The 13654-nt window shown below is 38.0% G+C and overlaps 1 protein-coding gene across 1 annotated transcript in view; it reads right to left on the reverse strand.

The window, feature by feature from the left end:
- Positions 1-13654, reverse strand: part of LOC105756269 (thymus-specific serine protease-like) — a 33282-nt gene that overhangs the window by 907 nt on the left and 18721 nt on the right. The window contains exons 5-7 of the mRNA XM_023731202.1: positions 8960-9041; positions 2658-2856; positions 1073-1163 (exon numbers count right to left, since the gene is read on the reverse strand). Of these exons, the coding sequence (XP_023586970.1) occupies positions 1073-1163; positions 2658-2856; positions 8960-9041 (372 nt within the window). The remainder of the gene's footprint in view (positions 1-1072; positions 1164-2657; positions 2857-8959; positions 9042-13654) is intronic.

Here is a 13654-nt window from a genome sequence, read left to right on the forward strand (position 1 = left end):
AAAAAAAAAAAAGCAGGATTTCCCCTCATATGTCCTAGGAGCAAAAACGATATGCAAAGGAACAAAGAGCTAGAAAGGTAGAAGGGCCTTCTCTCCACAGTCGTGGAACAGACACCAAAAGAAGTGAGGCTACAGTAGGTGCTTGCCACAATACAGGTACCTTCACCCCAGACACCATTCTTAAAAAGTGTGGTCCAGTTAATACACTTGACTTTAATTAATTCATAGCCCCATTCCTCATTAGGGAATTTGAGGGTTTGGGAACTTTGATAGGAGAAACTGTATGCTCCAACTTCATACTTTTCCCCCAACTGTATACTTTTATCATGAGTTTGTCTTTCACGGTATTTTTACGTGTTATAATGTCTGTGCATTTTATGTACAAAACATCTGCACACACACAAACTCACTTATAAATAGAGAATCTCTTCTGCAATTTTAAGTGTCAAATTGCCTATAAAGTTCTTCATATTTATTAGCTTCTGTTTCTAATGCACAATTCTAGAGTTCAGAAACCATATCTTGCTCTATGAATGCAGTAAATACAAACGAAAGATCATAAACCAATGAGAATAAAGTTGACTAACGGAGATCTGTCCTGCTTGATACGACCAGCAAATCTTGGCTAACTGAATTCAAAAGAAATGGACGATTTATCTTCTTTTACTTGCAACTTTGCTGTCATCATGTTACTTAACTGGATTTTTCAATAAACACACAAAGCACTTTCTTGGTAAAAGAGTATTAAATAAAATGACCCTGTAGTGGTAATATGTAAGACTGAGTCTACTAATGTATTTATTCTTATGAATACTCTAAAACTTATAGTCTGTTTCCTGGTAGCTATGACATAAGGTATTCAGAAATCTGAGATTTGGTTCTATATATCATATTGGAATATTTTTGATTTCTTAAATTTCCATCCAGAGGATTTCTCCCTTAATTTTTCACCAATTTGGGACTGGCTAATCTGATAAATTTATTCCTCGCTTTAAATATGGAAAAGCAAAAAACCCAAAACTCTCCAATCATGGTTTCTAGTGACAAACATAATTCAAGGCAGAGCGTTTACCTGAGAGGTGTTCCAGAGAAGGGCTGGTTCTTTGAATCCGTGGTCATAAAGAAGCCAAATTCAGTGCAACACTGATACAACCATTGCCTCTCTAGAAAGCAAAACATAAGTTGACTTAACCAGAAATGACACTTTTTGTCCATGAACAAGCAAAAGCTTAAAAAAAATTAAGTATTCTAATTTACTTGCTGTTCCTGCCCTTCTAAAACAAATTTGATCTCATCATTGCGAAGTTATTTTTGTCATGTCCAACATTATCACACCAAGAAGTGAAACTACATCCAATGAAAAGGAGATGCTGGTGAAAACCCCACATGCTCCTAAAGTAAAACCTCTCTAGTTCCAGGACCATCTTTATGAGCACCTCAAGTCTGTCTCACTGTCTGTCCTCTGTTTCCAGCCTCTGTAGGAATATGCTCCTTTCTCTCTGCTTCTTCCTCTAGTTAACTACCCCTTAGAATCTCCCAGGTCCTTCTTGGAAAACCTCCTTGAAGAAAGGATGCATACTCGATTCTCCTGTCCTTCACCGTCTCCTCATCCTTAATCATGCTGGACTGCAACTTCTTCCCAAGAGGTCACCAGTATTGGTAGGATGAGTAAATCAATGGCTCAAATTGTGGATAATAACTTAGAGGTTTGGTATATCGAAAGTATAGCAGCTATATCAAGGATTCACACGTCTTTGAGTAATTTACAGTCTTTTTATAAAAATAACACGTACGTTTTATCTTTGCCAAACACACCCCCTCCCACCACCCCGCAAGTATTTTCACAAGCAGCCCTATATCAATTTTTTTACATGTAGCTGTAAAAAATTAGCATAGTGTGCTTAGGAAAATATCTTGGGAGGGTGGTGTGGAGGGCGAGGTTGGCACACAAAGAAGACATGCATTATTTTCATAAAAATATGGTAGTTAACAACTTTAGGAAATAGTTGTGCTGGAGATAGCTTCAAGTTGTTATTATACTGGATTTCAAATAGGCTAGTAGACTACAGAAAGTCCCTGGTGTTGCAAATGGTTTGTACTTGACTACTAACCAAAAGTAGACAATTTGACCCCACTCAGCACTGCCACAGAAGAAGGGCCTAGCAATCTGCTTCCAAAAAGATTGTCATCAAGAAAACCCTATGATGCAGTTCTGCTCTGTAACATATGGGATCACCATGAGTTGAATCAACTTGAAGACAACAGATTAGGTCATTCTAGAGTGCAATCAGTTTGACAACTGCTGTATGTGGAATTTGAAGTGGGGTGAGCTAGTTTTTGGCATCAGTGACACTTGATCCATGTTGAAAAGTACTAAGGGGCATCTTTCTTTATTCTGTATCTTGCAATCCTAAGCATTTGGTATTTGCGCATCTCTTATTAAAGTGATTTAATCTGTGCATGTCCAGCTCATCAACTCATTCACTTTCTCTTCCTGTCCTTCAGTTGTAATTCTCAAACCATTAGTTGTGATTCTTTCATAATTCTTCAGGAGGCTTAATGCAGCCTCACAATTGGAAGAGTGTTTAAAGCACATTGTGCTCAGATTGCTCAATCCCAAAAGGAAAGTTTTCCATACTAACCAAATAATACATTACCATACTTAATACGTAAGTAGCCCAAGGAAGAGTTAGACAATTCTGCCAGCTCATCACTATAACTTGCACTAAGGCAATCCACGTGTTTACTCTTAAGGAATAAATGTATAATTTTTGTGAATCTGTCATATGGTGAACCAAGTGAGGCGTCAGTCATATTGTCACATAGGTTATCAATGTTGATCTCTTCTGGTTCTCCCTGCAAAAACCGAGATTCAAATTATCCTCACGAGAATATACATGGGATGGCTTTCAGCTCCAAATGGAATTCACCTCCCAAAATTATTTTCAATGTACTAAGTGGTTGCTTTTAATTCAAATAAGGTGCAAATATTCCCTGGTAACTTGGCCTGGAGATCAATTCCTCTAAACTATCAACTCGCAGAGTCACTTAGAAGCGAGTCAATGTCACTTGTGCAAGACACAGAGCTCAAAAAAGCACTTGCTTTAACAAGGGCTTTTTGGCTTTTTGATCAGTATTTGTTTTGAAAGGGTTTACAAATAAGGAAGCTTTGATTGAGCATGCTTTATCTTTCCAGAGCAGTGCTAGAAGCTTTGGGAGGTGTAAAAGATGAGAACCAACCCTTCGAAAGGATCCAATTGAAGAAGACAAAATACATACAATATGAAAAATGTAATGAGCTACTCCAGGAATTCTGCATGAAGTCAATGAGGACCAGAATCATGAGGAAAGGCTTCTTGAGAAGGTAGGAATTGAGGTGGACCTGGAAGATTGTGTAAGATTTAAATAAATAGAGATAAGTAGATTACATTTGTATGATTTCACTAATATGAAGTATCTAGAATAGACAAAGGTATAGAGAGTAGAGTTTAATAGTGGTTACCAGAAGACAAGAGGGACAGAGAAAGGGGAGAACCATTGTTTATGTAACATAAAGTTTTTGTTTATGGGGATGGAATATTTGGCAATGAATACTGGTGATGCTTGACAATATGATTAATGTAATTCTTTTTATTGTATTGTATATGTGAAAAAGGTTGAATTGGCAAATGTTGTGTTCTTTATACTTTTACAACAATAAAATTAAAGTATAAAAGGACAGTGCATTTTAAGTAAGGGGAACAATATGCTGGAAGAAGTGGTAGCAGGGACGTGCAATATTTAAGAGGATGATCTAACAGGCATGGATGTGTGTACTTGAATTACTTAACTGTCTGAGCCTCAGTTTGCTCATGTGCTCAATGGGGACAGGAAGAAGAAGATAATCAGATTAACCCATAAGTTTCCTGTAAGGATTAAATGAAAGCAGCTCTTAGGAGAGTACATGGAACAAAGGTTATTCAATTAAAAACAGCACTGTTATTATAATAATTATATTTTTTCTTCCATTTTTTAATAATTGTCGTAAGTATATAGGTAACCTCATTAATAACCTTCGAAGGGCAGATGACACAACCTTGCTTGCTGAATGTGAAGAGAACTTTAAGCACTTAATGGTGAAGATCAAAGACTATAGTATGGATTACACCTCAATATAAACAAAACAAAAATCCTCACAACTGGACCAATAAGCAACAGCATGATAAACAGAGAAAATATTGAGGTTGTCAAGGATTTCATTTTACTTGGATACACAATCAATGCCCATGGAATCAGCAGTCAAGAAATCAAATGAAGTATTGCATTCGCCAAATTTGCTGCAAAAGACCTCTTTAAAGTATTGAAAAGCAAACATGTGACCTTGAAGTCAAAGGTGCACCTAAACCAAGCCATGATATTTTCAGTTGTCTCACATGCATATGAAAGCTGGACAATGGATAAAGAAGGCCGAAGAAGAATTGATGCCTTTGAATTATAGTGATATCAAGTAACACTGAATATACCATTGACTGCCAAAAGAACGAACAAATCTGTCTTGAAAGAAGTACAGCCATAGTGCTCCCTGGAAGTGAGGGTGGTGAGACTCCATCTCGTGTACTTTGGACATGTTGCTAGGAGGAACAAGATCCTGGAGAAGGATATCATGCTTGGTATGGTACAGGGTCAGCAAAAGAGGAAGACCTTCAATGAGATGGATTGACATGGTGGCTGCAACATGGGCTTAAACACAGCAACGATTGTGAGGTTGGTGCAGGACCAGACAGTGTTTCATTCTGTCGAACACAGTGTCACTGTGGCTTGGAACCAGCAATACAGCACCTAACAACATCATCAACAACAACATATACATAACGGATCATTTGCCATTTCTAAAATCTTCACATGTGCAATTCAGTGACATTAATTATGATCATCATGTTGTTCAACCATCACCGTATTATTATTCTTATCTAGTCAAGAGAAGTATCTAACAAGAAAAATAGTGAAAATAGCTATTCACCATAGAATATGGCTAGATTATAGAATTCTTTAACTTTGAAGAGATAGAATAATAAGGAATCATTCAAAGTTTTGAACAAGGAAGTAACTTAATGAAAAAGATACTCGAGGATTGACCTAGGTGGAGGGGGTGAGTTGTATTTATAAGAGGTTGAGAGAAGTCCTAGCTTTCTGTTACTGACCAAGTTGTTGACTTCAAGATATCCTTTCATCTAGGAATTACCAATTGAAATTCCATAGTCCACCAGGAAAGAGATTTGGGCAGAAATGCATGACTTTTCTCACCTCACTTGTTAAAAGTCATAGAAGTCCATTCTTAGTTATTCTTAGAAAGAAAAATTTATTGCTAGTGACATATTAATTAGGGAACTGGGAATATCTCTTCTACACACCCATTTTAGCAATGATATTATATTATTATGGCATGCTGACACATCTATTTCCAGAGTTTGAGGTAGGGGGTAGAGATTTTTTGGTTTGTTTTGTTTTGGTCTGGTTTTTGTTTGGGGAGGAAAAAAGGAAATGATCTGACAGTAAAATACTCCCTCTTGACAGAAACAGACCATGTGGTTCTAATTAGGAAGCAGTGTAGTGTCTTTTCAGCTGAGCAGTACATCAAATCTTTGTTAGGCCTGGTAGATGCTGACAACTGAAACTTAGCTTCCCTATGTTTGAGAGAAGTCAGTCACTAGTTTTCACATTAACTGTAGACTTAACTGCATACTATGGCTTGGCTTTTCAATCACACTCCACGCTAATTCCACCAGCAAATGTAGAAAAATAGAGCTAAACTCCATTAAGTTGAGAAAGACAAGAAAGGAGCTCCCCTAGATCCTTCGGACAGCACATGATCCTAATGACACCCTGAATTAGCACTTCTAGACTACAGAACTGTGAGACACTAAGTTTCTGTTGTTTAAAACCACCTGGTGGTGCAGTAGTTAAGAGATAAAGGTGCTAACCAAAAGGTCAGCAATTCAAATCCGCCAGCTGCTCTGTGGAAACCCTGTGGGGCATTTCTACCCTATCCTATAAAGTCACTATGAGTCGAAATCTACTCAATGTCAACACTTTTGTTTATTTATTTATTTTTTATTTCCTTTATAATACTTTGTTAAGGTAACACTAGGAAACTACTATAATGTCCTATGATGTAGATGCATTAGTCCCAAGAGTCTTGGAGCCACCTACTTCATGGGGTATCCTGTTATGAGTCACATAGATAACAAGTGGAAAAACTGGGGAGGAGGACACGGAGATCTATCTTGACTCAAACCAATGTTCCTTCTCCAGATACTTAAACAAAACAGAACAAAACAAAACAAACAAAAAAAAAGAATGGAAGCCAGGTAGTCTCTGTTCTAAAGGAGGCTATGATCTAGTAGTAGGAATGTACCCATAGGATGCCAAATGAGGTAGAGAAAAATATGTATAATAAACCCCTTGCCGTTGAGTCGATTTTGACTCAGCGACTCTATAGGACAGAGTAGAACTACCCCATAGAGTTTCCAAGGACAATACAATAAGATCACAAATTAAATACCCGGAGTGGGGAGAAATGGTTAAAGAAAGTAGAGGGTACATCTGCTTGGAGCAATGAGGAGAGATTTCATGGGGGAGGTGGCTTTTGAAATGCACTTAATGTATTTTGATGGGAATAAGCATGAAGGGCATTCAAGAAGGCTACAGTAACATGAGGAGGAAGGAGGTACAGGTGAGTACCTGTTATGGATTGGATAGAGTTTCCTCCCAAAATATGTTATAAATCTTAACCTTTGTCTTTGGTTATATTTCCATTTGTGAATAGGTTGTGTTTGTTATTTTAATGAAGTAGGGTTAAGCTATGTTAATGAGGATTAGGTTATGTTTGGTATGTTAAGGAGACAGGATTAGGGTCTATCTTAAATCAATCTTTTTGAGATATAAAAGAGATTAAACAAATAAGGAAAAGAAGCAGAGATGGGGGAAGACAGATACCAAGGCACATAAGGATCACCCAGGAGCAGAAGCTCAAAGAGACAAGGATCTTCCTCCTGAGAGAAAAAGCCTTCCTCTAGAGCCAGCATCCTGAATTTGGACTTCAAGCCTCCCAAACTGTGAGAAAATGAATTTGTCTTTGTTAGAGCTACCCACTTCTGGTATTTCTATTATAGCAGCACTAGGTAACTAAGATTGTACCAGAGCAGAAAATCGTAGAATTTGCCTAGAACATACATTTTGAACATTCGAAGAAGGGGACTTCCTACAATGGCAGACTGTACATATGTTGTAGTAATTCATTCTGTTGATGAAGAAGAGTTTTTTAAGGGTTCTGTAGCAAGGAAGGAGCCCTGGTTAAGAGCTCAGACTGCTATCCAAAAGGTCAGCAGTTCGAATCGACCAACTGTTCCTTTAAAACTATGGCAGCAGTTCCACTTTGTCCTACAGGGTTGCTATGAGTCGGAATCAACTCGATGGCAGCAGGTTCTGTTTCTTGGGTTAGCAGGGAAAGCCATGACATAATAACTGTGCTTTAGGAAGATTGATCTAGGACTTTATGGAGGAAAGAGTGGGTTGGAGTGAGACAGGAGGCTGGAAACCAATCAAAAAGCCTATTAAGGATCTGAATGAGAATAGGGGAAGGATAACAATGAAGGAGGGCATGACCCAAATGGTCTGTCTTCCCCAATGTTTCCCCAATACATAGCACAGTGCCTGGCACTAAATTGGTACTCAGTGTGGGAGGCTGGAAGCAAGGGAGGAAGAGAGAGACAGACTGTGAGAAGGAATGGAATGAAAGAGGGAGGGAATAAGGGAAAGTGTCTGAAACATTGCCCGTTAGGACCTTGGAAACTTGTGTGAAATGTTCTTAACTCATAATTGTCAAGCCTTACACAAACACAAAAACTGCATGTAAAAATTGCTCAGCTTCAAGTAAGATCTGTAGTCCAGTTGACCATATTTTGACAGTGTAGATTGGTTTTATAATGTACTGTAGTTATATAAGATGCTAATATTGGATAAAGCTGGATAAAAGGAACATGAGACTTTACGTAACTTTACATAACTTTACATAACTACTGGTTAGTCCATAATTAGTTCAAAATAAAATAATTTAAAAAAATGTCAATACAAGTTGCAAATCATTTCCATTTCCTTGTTCTATCAGACAAGTGTTCTTGTCCTTACTCTCTTTGGCAGTTTACCAGGCTGGGTTAGAACAGAGTGACCTGTCGGGTGAGGCTGCCTTGGTTAGGTACCTCAGTTTCAGGGACATGTCCCTTCATCTCTGACATTCCTGAAAAAAAATAAAAGCATTTCCCTAATCTCCCAAAAAGTTATTTTTCTAGTTATATCAAAGTTCACAAATTTTCCATTTCAAAACCTGTCTTATTCCATGACCTAGTGAAAAAGAGCTAAAAAATTTATATTTAAATTTTCTTTTAAATTTCCTGCATCTGAGATTTATTCCAATCCAAAAATTCACCATGTCTTATTCTTCAGTCTACACAAGACATAATTCTATTCTTTTCTATTTGGTTATAACTGGTTAATTGTTACTATTCAATAGGTCAATTTCGGGGTACTCATACTTAATAGGATAACTTTCTGAAATTTTTGAAATAAAAGACTATAATGAAGTAGTTGAATTCTGGCCTACAGTGAATCCATTATTCTATTATTTTGAAAGAGTTTCTAAGTACATTTAGAATAAAAGATGAGTAAGAAGAGGATGCTGTTGGAGTTTAAGATAATTTGGTAGGACATGTTTCATCATTTAGTTTGGTACTCAGACTGGAGGCATGTATGCATGATTTTCATTTTTAAACAAACACCCAAACATCTTTTTCTACAACTAATTTATGACAACTAGAAAACTACTGAATGCCTGTTTGAGATTTTCTTTCTTTCTCCATAATTTTTCCACCCCTTTCTTTCTTCATTTTCTTACCTTAATAAATTTGTTAATCTGTTCACGAACAAACAAATCAATAAGGCGTATCATATTTATCATGAGAAAGGCTGTGTCCTTTGGTGAGTTAATTTTAATAGGTTCACATAACCTGTGGCCAAGAAAACAGGAGTGAAGTCAATTTCACTTGAACTTCAAACCCCAAATGTTGAAAACAGTCCAAAATGAATGAATACTAGATTTCTTCAGAAAGTTTATACTGTGGAAGGAAAAATAAGTTATGGTCGCTACTTCTAAACTTTCAAAATATATTGGTGAAAATAATTCCATCCAGCATTTGTGTAACAATACTGTTATCAAAATACTTTCATTTTAGTCAACCCATTGAACAACAAAAATTCTGTGACCATTTTGGTTGAGAGTTATCTCTGAAAAATTAAGATTGCAGGAGACTCATTTTTTAAGGAATGATTCTGTAATATATAAATAATACAGATTAAAATGTATTTAATGCTCTTTCCAATTGTACTGGACAACAATATACATATATTGATCCCATTCTTATGCCACCACACACACACACACACACACACACACACACACACACAGAGTATATATTAGCAGGTAATTAACACCGAGATAAAGATGCTGAGGAAGTCTTAGATTATAGGGAGGAATCACAAGGATTATGCATTTTGCCTCTGACACTTTATTTCAGCCTACGCAAGGCATGTAATGTTTACAAATAGTCTGTTGTGTTTGAATCTTGGCCTCTCCCCTTAGTCCTTAGCATGGCATGGAGTTCTGCAGGGATTCTTCCCCCACCTCCAACCTTGGGAAAGGAGCCTAATCTCTGAGCCCATCTGTTCTGTTGGTGATGGCTGGGGACATGGTGCCTAGCAGTGTGAGTAAATTGTGAAGGAAGAAAAAATAGCTCAGTGTCAGAAACCTAGTAAACACGCAATGAGGACTGAAAATACGTCTCCTTTGACAGGGGACGAACCAAAGGACAATGACAGCATTTAGGTGAATGAAATTTAGGGCCCAAGGAAGAAAGGACAGGAGGAGGTCATTGCCTGTCTTAGTTATCTAGTGCTGCTACAAGAGAAATACCACAAGTCGATGGCTTTAACAAACAGAAATTTATTCTCTCACAGTTTAGAAGGCTATTGTTGTTAGATGCCATCTAGTCAGTTTTGACTCATAGCAACCTTATATACAACAGAGCAGAACACCTCCTGGTTCTGTGCCATCCTCACAATTGTTATGCTTGAGCTCATTGTTGCAGCCACTGTGTTGATCTATCTCATTCAGGGTCTCATCTTTTTCACTGACTTTTTACCAAGCACGATGTCATTCTCCAGGGACAAGTGTCTCCTGATCACATGTCCGTAGTACACAGGAAAGTGTCTTCTAAATTTCTCGACACAGTTAAATGAACACCTCCAGTTCTGCAACCATTTGTTGAAACATCACAGTTGGTGTTCTGTCCATTCATGCGGACTAGAAGTCCAAACTCAAGGTGCCAGCTCCAGGGGAAGGCTTTCTCTCTCTCTGTCAGCTCTGGGGGAAGGTCCTTGTCATTGACCTTCCCCTAGTCTAGGAGTTTCTCAGTGCAGGAACCCTGGGTCCAAAGGATGCTATCCACTCCTGGCTCTTCTTGCTTGGTGGTGATGAGTTTTCTCCCTCTCTGCATGTCTCTCTCTTTTATATCTCAAAAGGGATTGAGTCAAGATACAACCTAATCCTGAAAATTAATGATTATATGTCACTGATCTCTCAAAGTGAGTCCTGGTTGTGCAATGGGTAAATGCTGGGCTGCTAACTGAAAGTTTTGCAGGTTGAACCCACCAGCTGCTTTGCTGGACAAAACCAAAAAATCCAAACCAGTTGCTGACCAGTCAGCTTCAGCTCATAGTGACCCTATAAGACAGGCTAGAACAGCTCCATAGGGTTTCCAAGGAGCAGCTGGTGGATTCGAACTGCCAACCTTTTAGTTAGCAGCTAATCTCTTAACCACTGTTCCGATAACGATTATAATCTAGAAACCCTATGGGGCAGTTCTAGTCTGTCCTATAGAGTCACTAAGTGTTGGAATTGACTTGACAGCACACAACAACAGAAACAACAATCTACCAAATACGGGAAACCCGGAAAAGGAGTGGATGTTGCCTTTTCAGACACAGCATGGGGTGAGGAGAGGTGATGTATCCTGAGACGATATCTCTCCAAGTAGCAGGAAGTCTTCAAAGACTGGTTTGTGCCAAGAATGGAAGAAATTTTGAAGTAAAAGAGCTGAACAGAAGATTTAAAAGGGTGGTTGGAGAAGACAAAATAAAGTATTGTAATGAACGGTGCAAAGACCTGAAGTTAGAAAACCAGTAGGGAAGAACACACTGGACATTTCTCAAGCTGAAAGACCTGAAGAAAAAATTTAAGCCTCAAGTTGCAGTATTGAAGGTTTGTATGGGCAAAATATTGAATGAAGCAAGAAGAATCAAAAGAAGATGGAGGAACTACACAGAGTCACTGTACCAGAAAGAATTGGTTGATGCTCAACCATTTTGGGAGGTAGCATATGATCAAGAACTGATGGTATTAAAAGAAGAAATCCAAGCCGCACTGAAGGCATTGGTGAAAAACAAGGTTCCAGGAATTGACAGAATACTGACTGAGAAGTTTTAACAAATAGATGCAATGCTGGAAGTGCTCACTTATCTATGCCAAGAAATTTGGGAGACAGCTACCTGGTCAACCAACAGTAAGAGAACCATATACATACAAATTCCAAAGAAAGGTGATCCAGTTGAATGATGAAATTGTTGCACAATATCAATGATATCACATGCAAGTAAAATTTGGCTGAAGATAAATGGAAAATGGTTGCAGCAGTACTTCAACAGGAAATTGCCAGAAATTCAAGCCGGATTCAGGAGAGGACTTGGAACCAGGGATATCATTGCTGATGTCAGAGGGATCATGGCTGAAATCAGAGAATACTAGAAAGATGTTTACCTATGTTTTGTTGACCATGCAAAGGCATTTGACTGTGTGGATCATAACAAATTATGGATAACATTTCAAAGCCTGGGAATTCCAGAACACTTGTGTTCACGGGTAACCTGTGCGTAAACTAAGAGTCAGTCATTTTAACAGAAAAAGAGGATACTGCTTTGTTTAAAATCAGGAAAGGTTTGAACCACTGTTGTATCTTTTCACCATACTTATTCAATCTGCGTGCTGAGCAAATAATCTGAGAAGCTGGACTATTTGAACAAGAACCTGTCATCAAGATTGGAGGAAGGCTCATGAACAACCTGTGAGATGCAGATGACACAACCTCGCCTGATGAAGTGAAGAGGACTTGAATCACTTACTGATGGAGATGAAAGACCATAGCCTTCCTTATGGACTGCACCTGAACATAAAGAGAACAAAAATACTCACAACTGGAACCAATAAGCAACATCATGATAAATGGAGAAAAGATTGATGTTGTCAAGAATTTCATTTTCCATGGATCCACAATCAACACCCATGCAAGCAGCAGTCAAGAAATCCAAGGACACATTACATTGCAAATATTGGCTGCAAAGTTCCTCTTTAAAGTGTTAAAAATCAAAGATGTCACTTTGAGGGCTATGCTGAGCCTGAACCAAGACATGATATTTTTTACCACCTAATATGCATTCCAAAACTGGATAATGAATAAGGAAGATCCAAGAAGAATTGATGACTTTGAATTATGGTGTAGAGAAGAATATTGGACATGGCATGGATTATCAGAAGAATGAATAAATCTGTCTTGGAAAAACTATAGCCAGAATGCTTCTTGGAAGGGAGGATGGCAAGACTTGTTTTATGTACTTAGGACATGTGATCAGGAGGGACCAGTCCCTGGAGAAGGGTATCATGCTTGGTAAAGTAGATGGTCAGTGAAAAAGAGGAAGAATCTTAAGGAGATAGATTGACACAGTGTCTGTAACAATGGGCTCAAGCAATGATTGTGAGGGTGGCACAGGACCAGGTAATATTTTGATCTGTTATACATAGAAGCACTATGAATCAAAGCAACTTGATGGCACCTATGAACAACAACAGAGAGAGACCCAGAAATCTGTATGTTAAACATCACCACATGTCTTTGGGTCTTGTGGGTACAGTAAGCCTACTATTCACAGAAGTCTAGCTATTCTATGAGCCTAGGAAAACACATTTTAACATAATTATTAAATGCTAACTCTTGTTGTTGTTGTTTAAGTTTAAATAAAGCAGGCCTTTGTTTTCTAGAGGCAGAGCTTGGCATAATTAACTGGTAGTTGTAAAGCACATATATAATCTCAGAATTTTGGAAGTGACTTTACCTAATACTCTTTAATCTTATAGATGAGGAAACTGAGGTCCAAAGGACTAAGGTAACTTATTATCAAATTGATTATACATTAGCTCTAATATCAGAGGTTTTTTTTTAGAATTTTTAACATTTTCTTTCTTTCTTTTGTATTTTTTATATTGTTCTTTCTTTTACAGAAATTAGTTTGTTCTGTAATATCAGAAGCTTTTGATAAGAAGAAGCTTAAGTAATTATGACATCATAGTCTGCAGCTTTAGACCAGCCAGTGGCTTCCCACCCAATGTCGTGAGAGGTTCTTCAGAGTCCAAAGTGGCCTAGACTGTCACTTTCAACTCACGTCCTTCCCATTTTGCCTGTTCTACAGTCATATGGGCTTCCATTCAGGTCCTCTCGTTACAGGGATTTTGCCT

Source organism: Trichechus manatus, unplaced genomic scaffold, assembly GCF_000243295.1.
Source record: "Trichechus manatus latirostris isolate Lorelei unplaced genomic scaffold, TriManLat1.0 scaffold00041, whole genome shotgun sequence".
In the NCBI taxonomy this organism is placed as follows: domain Eukaryota; kingdom Metazoa; phylum Chordata; class Mammalia; order Sirenia; family Trichechidae; genus Trichechus; species Trichechus manatus.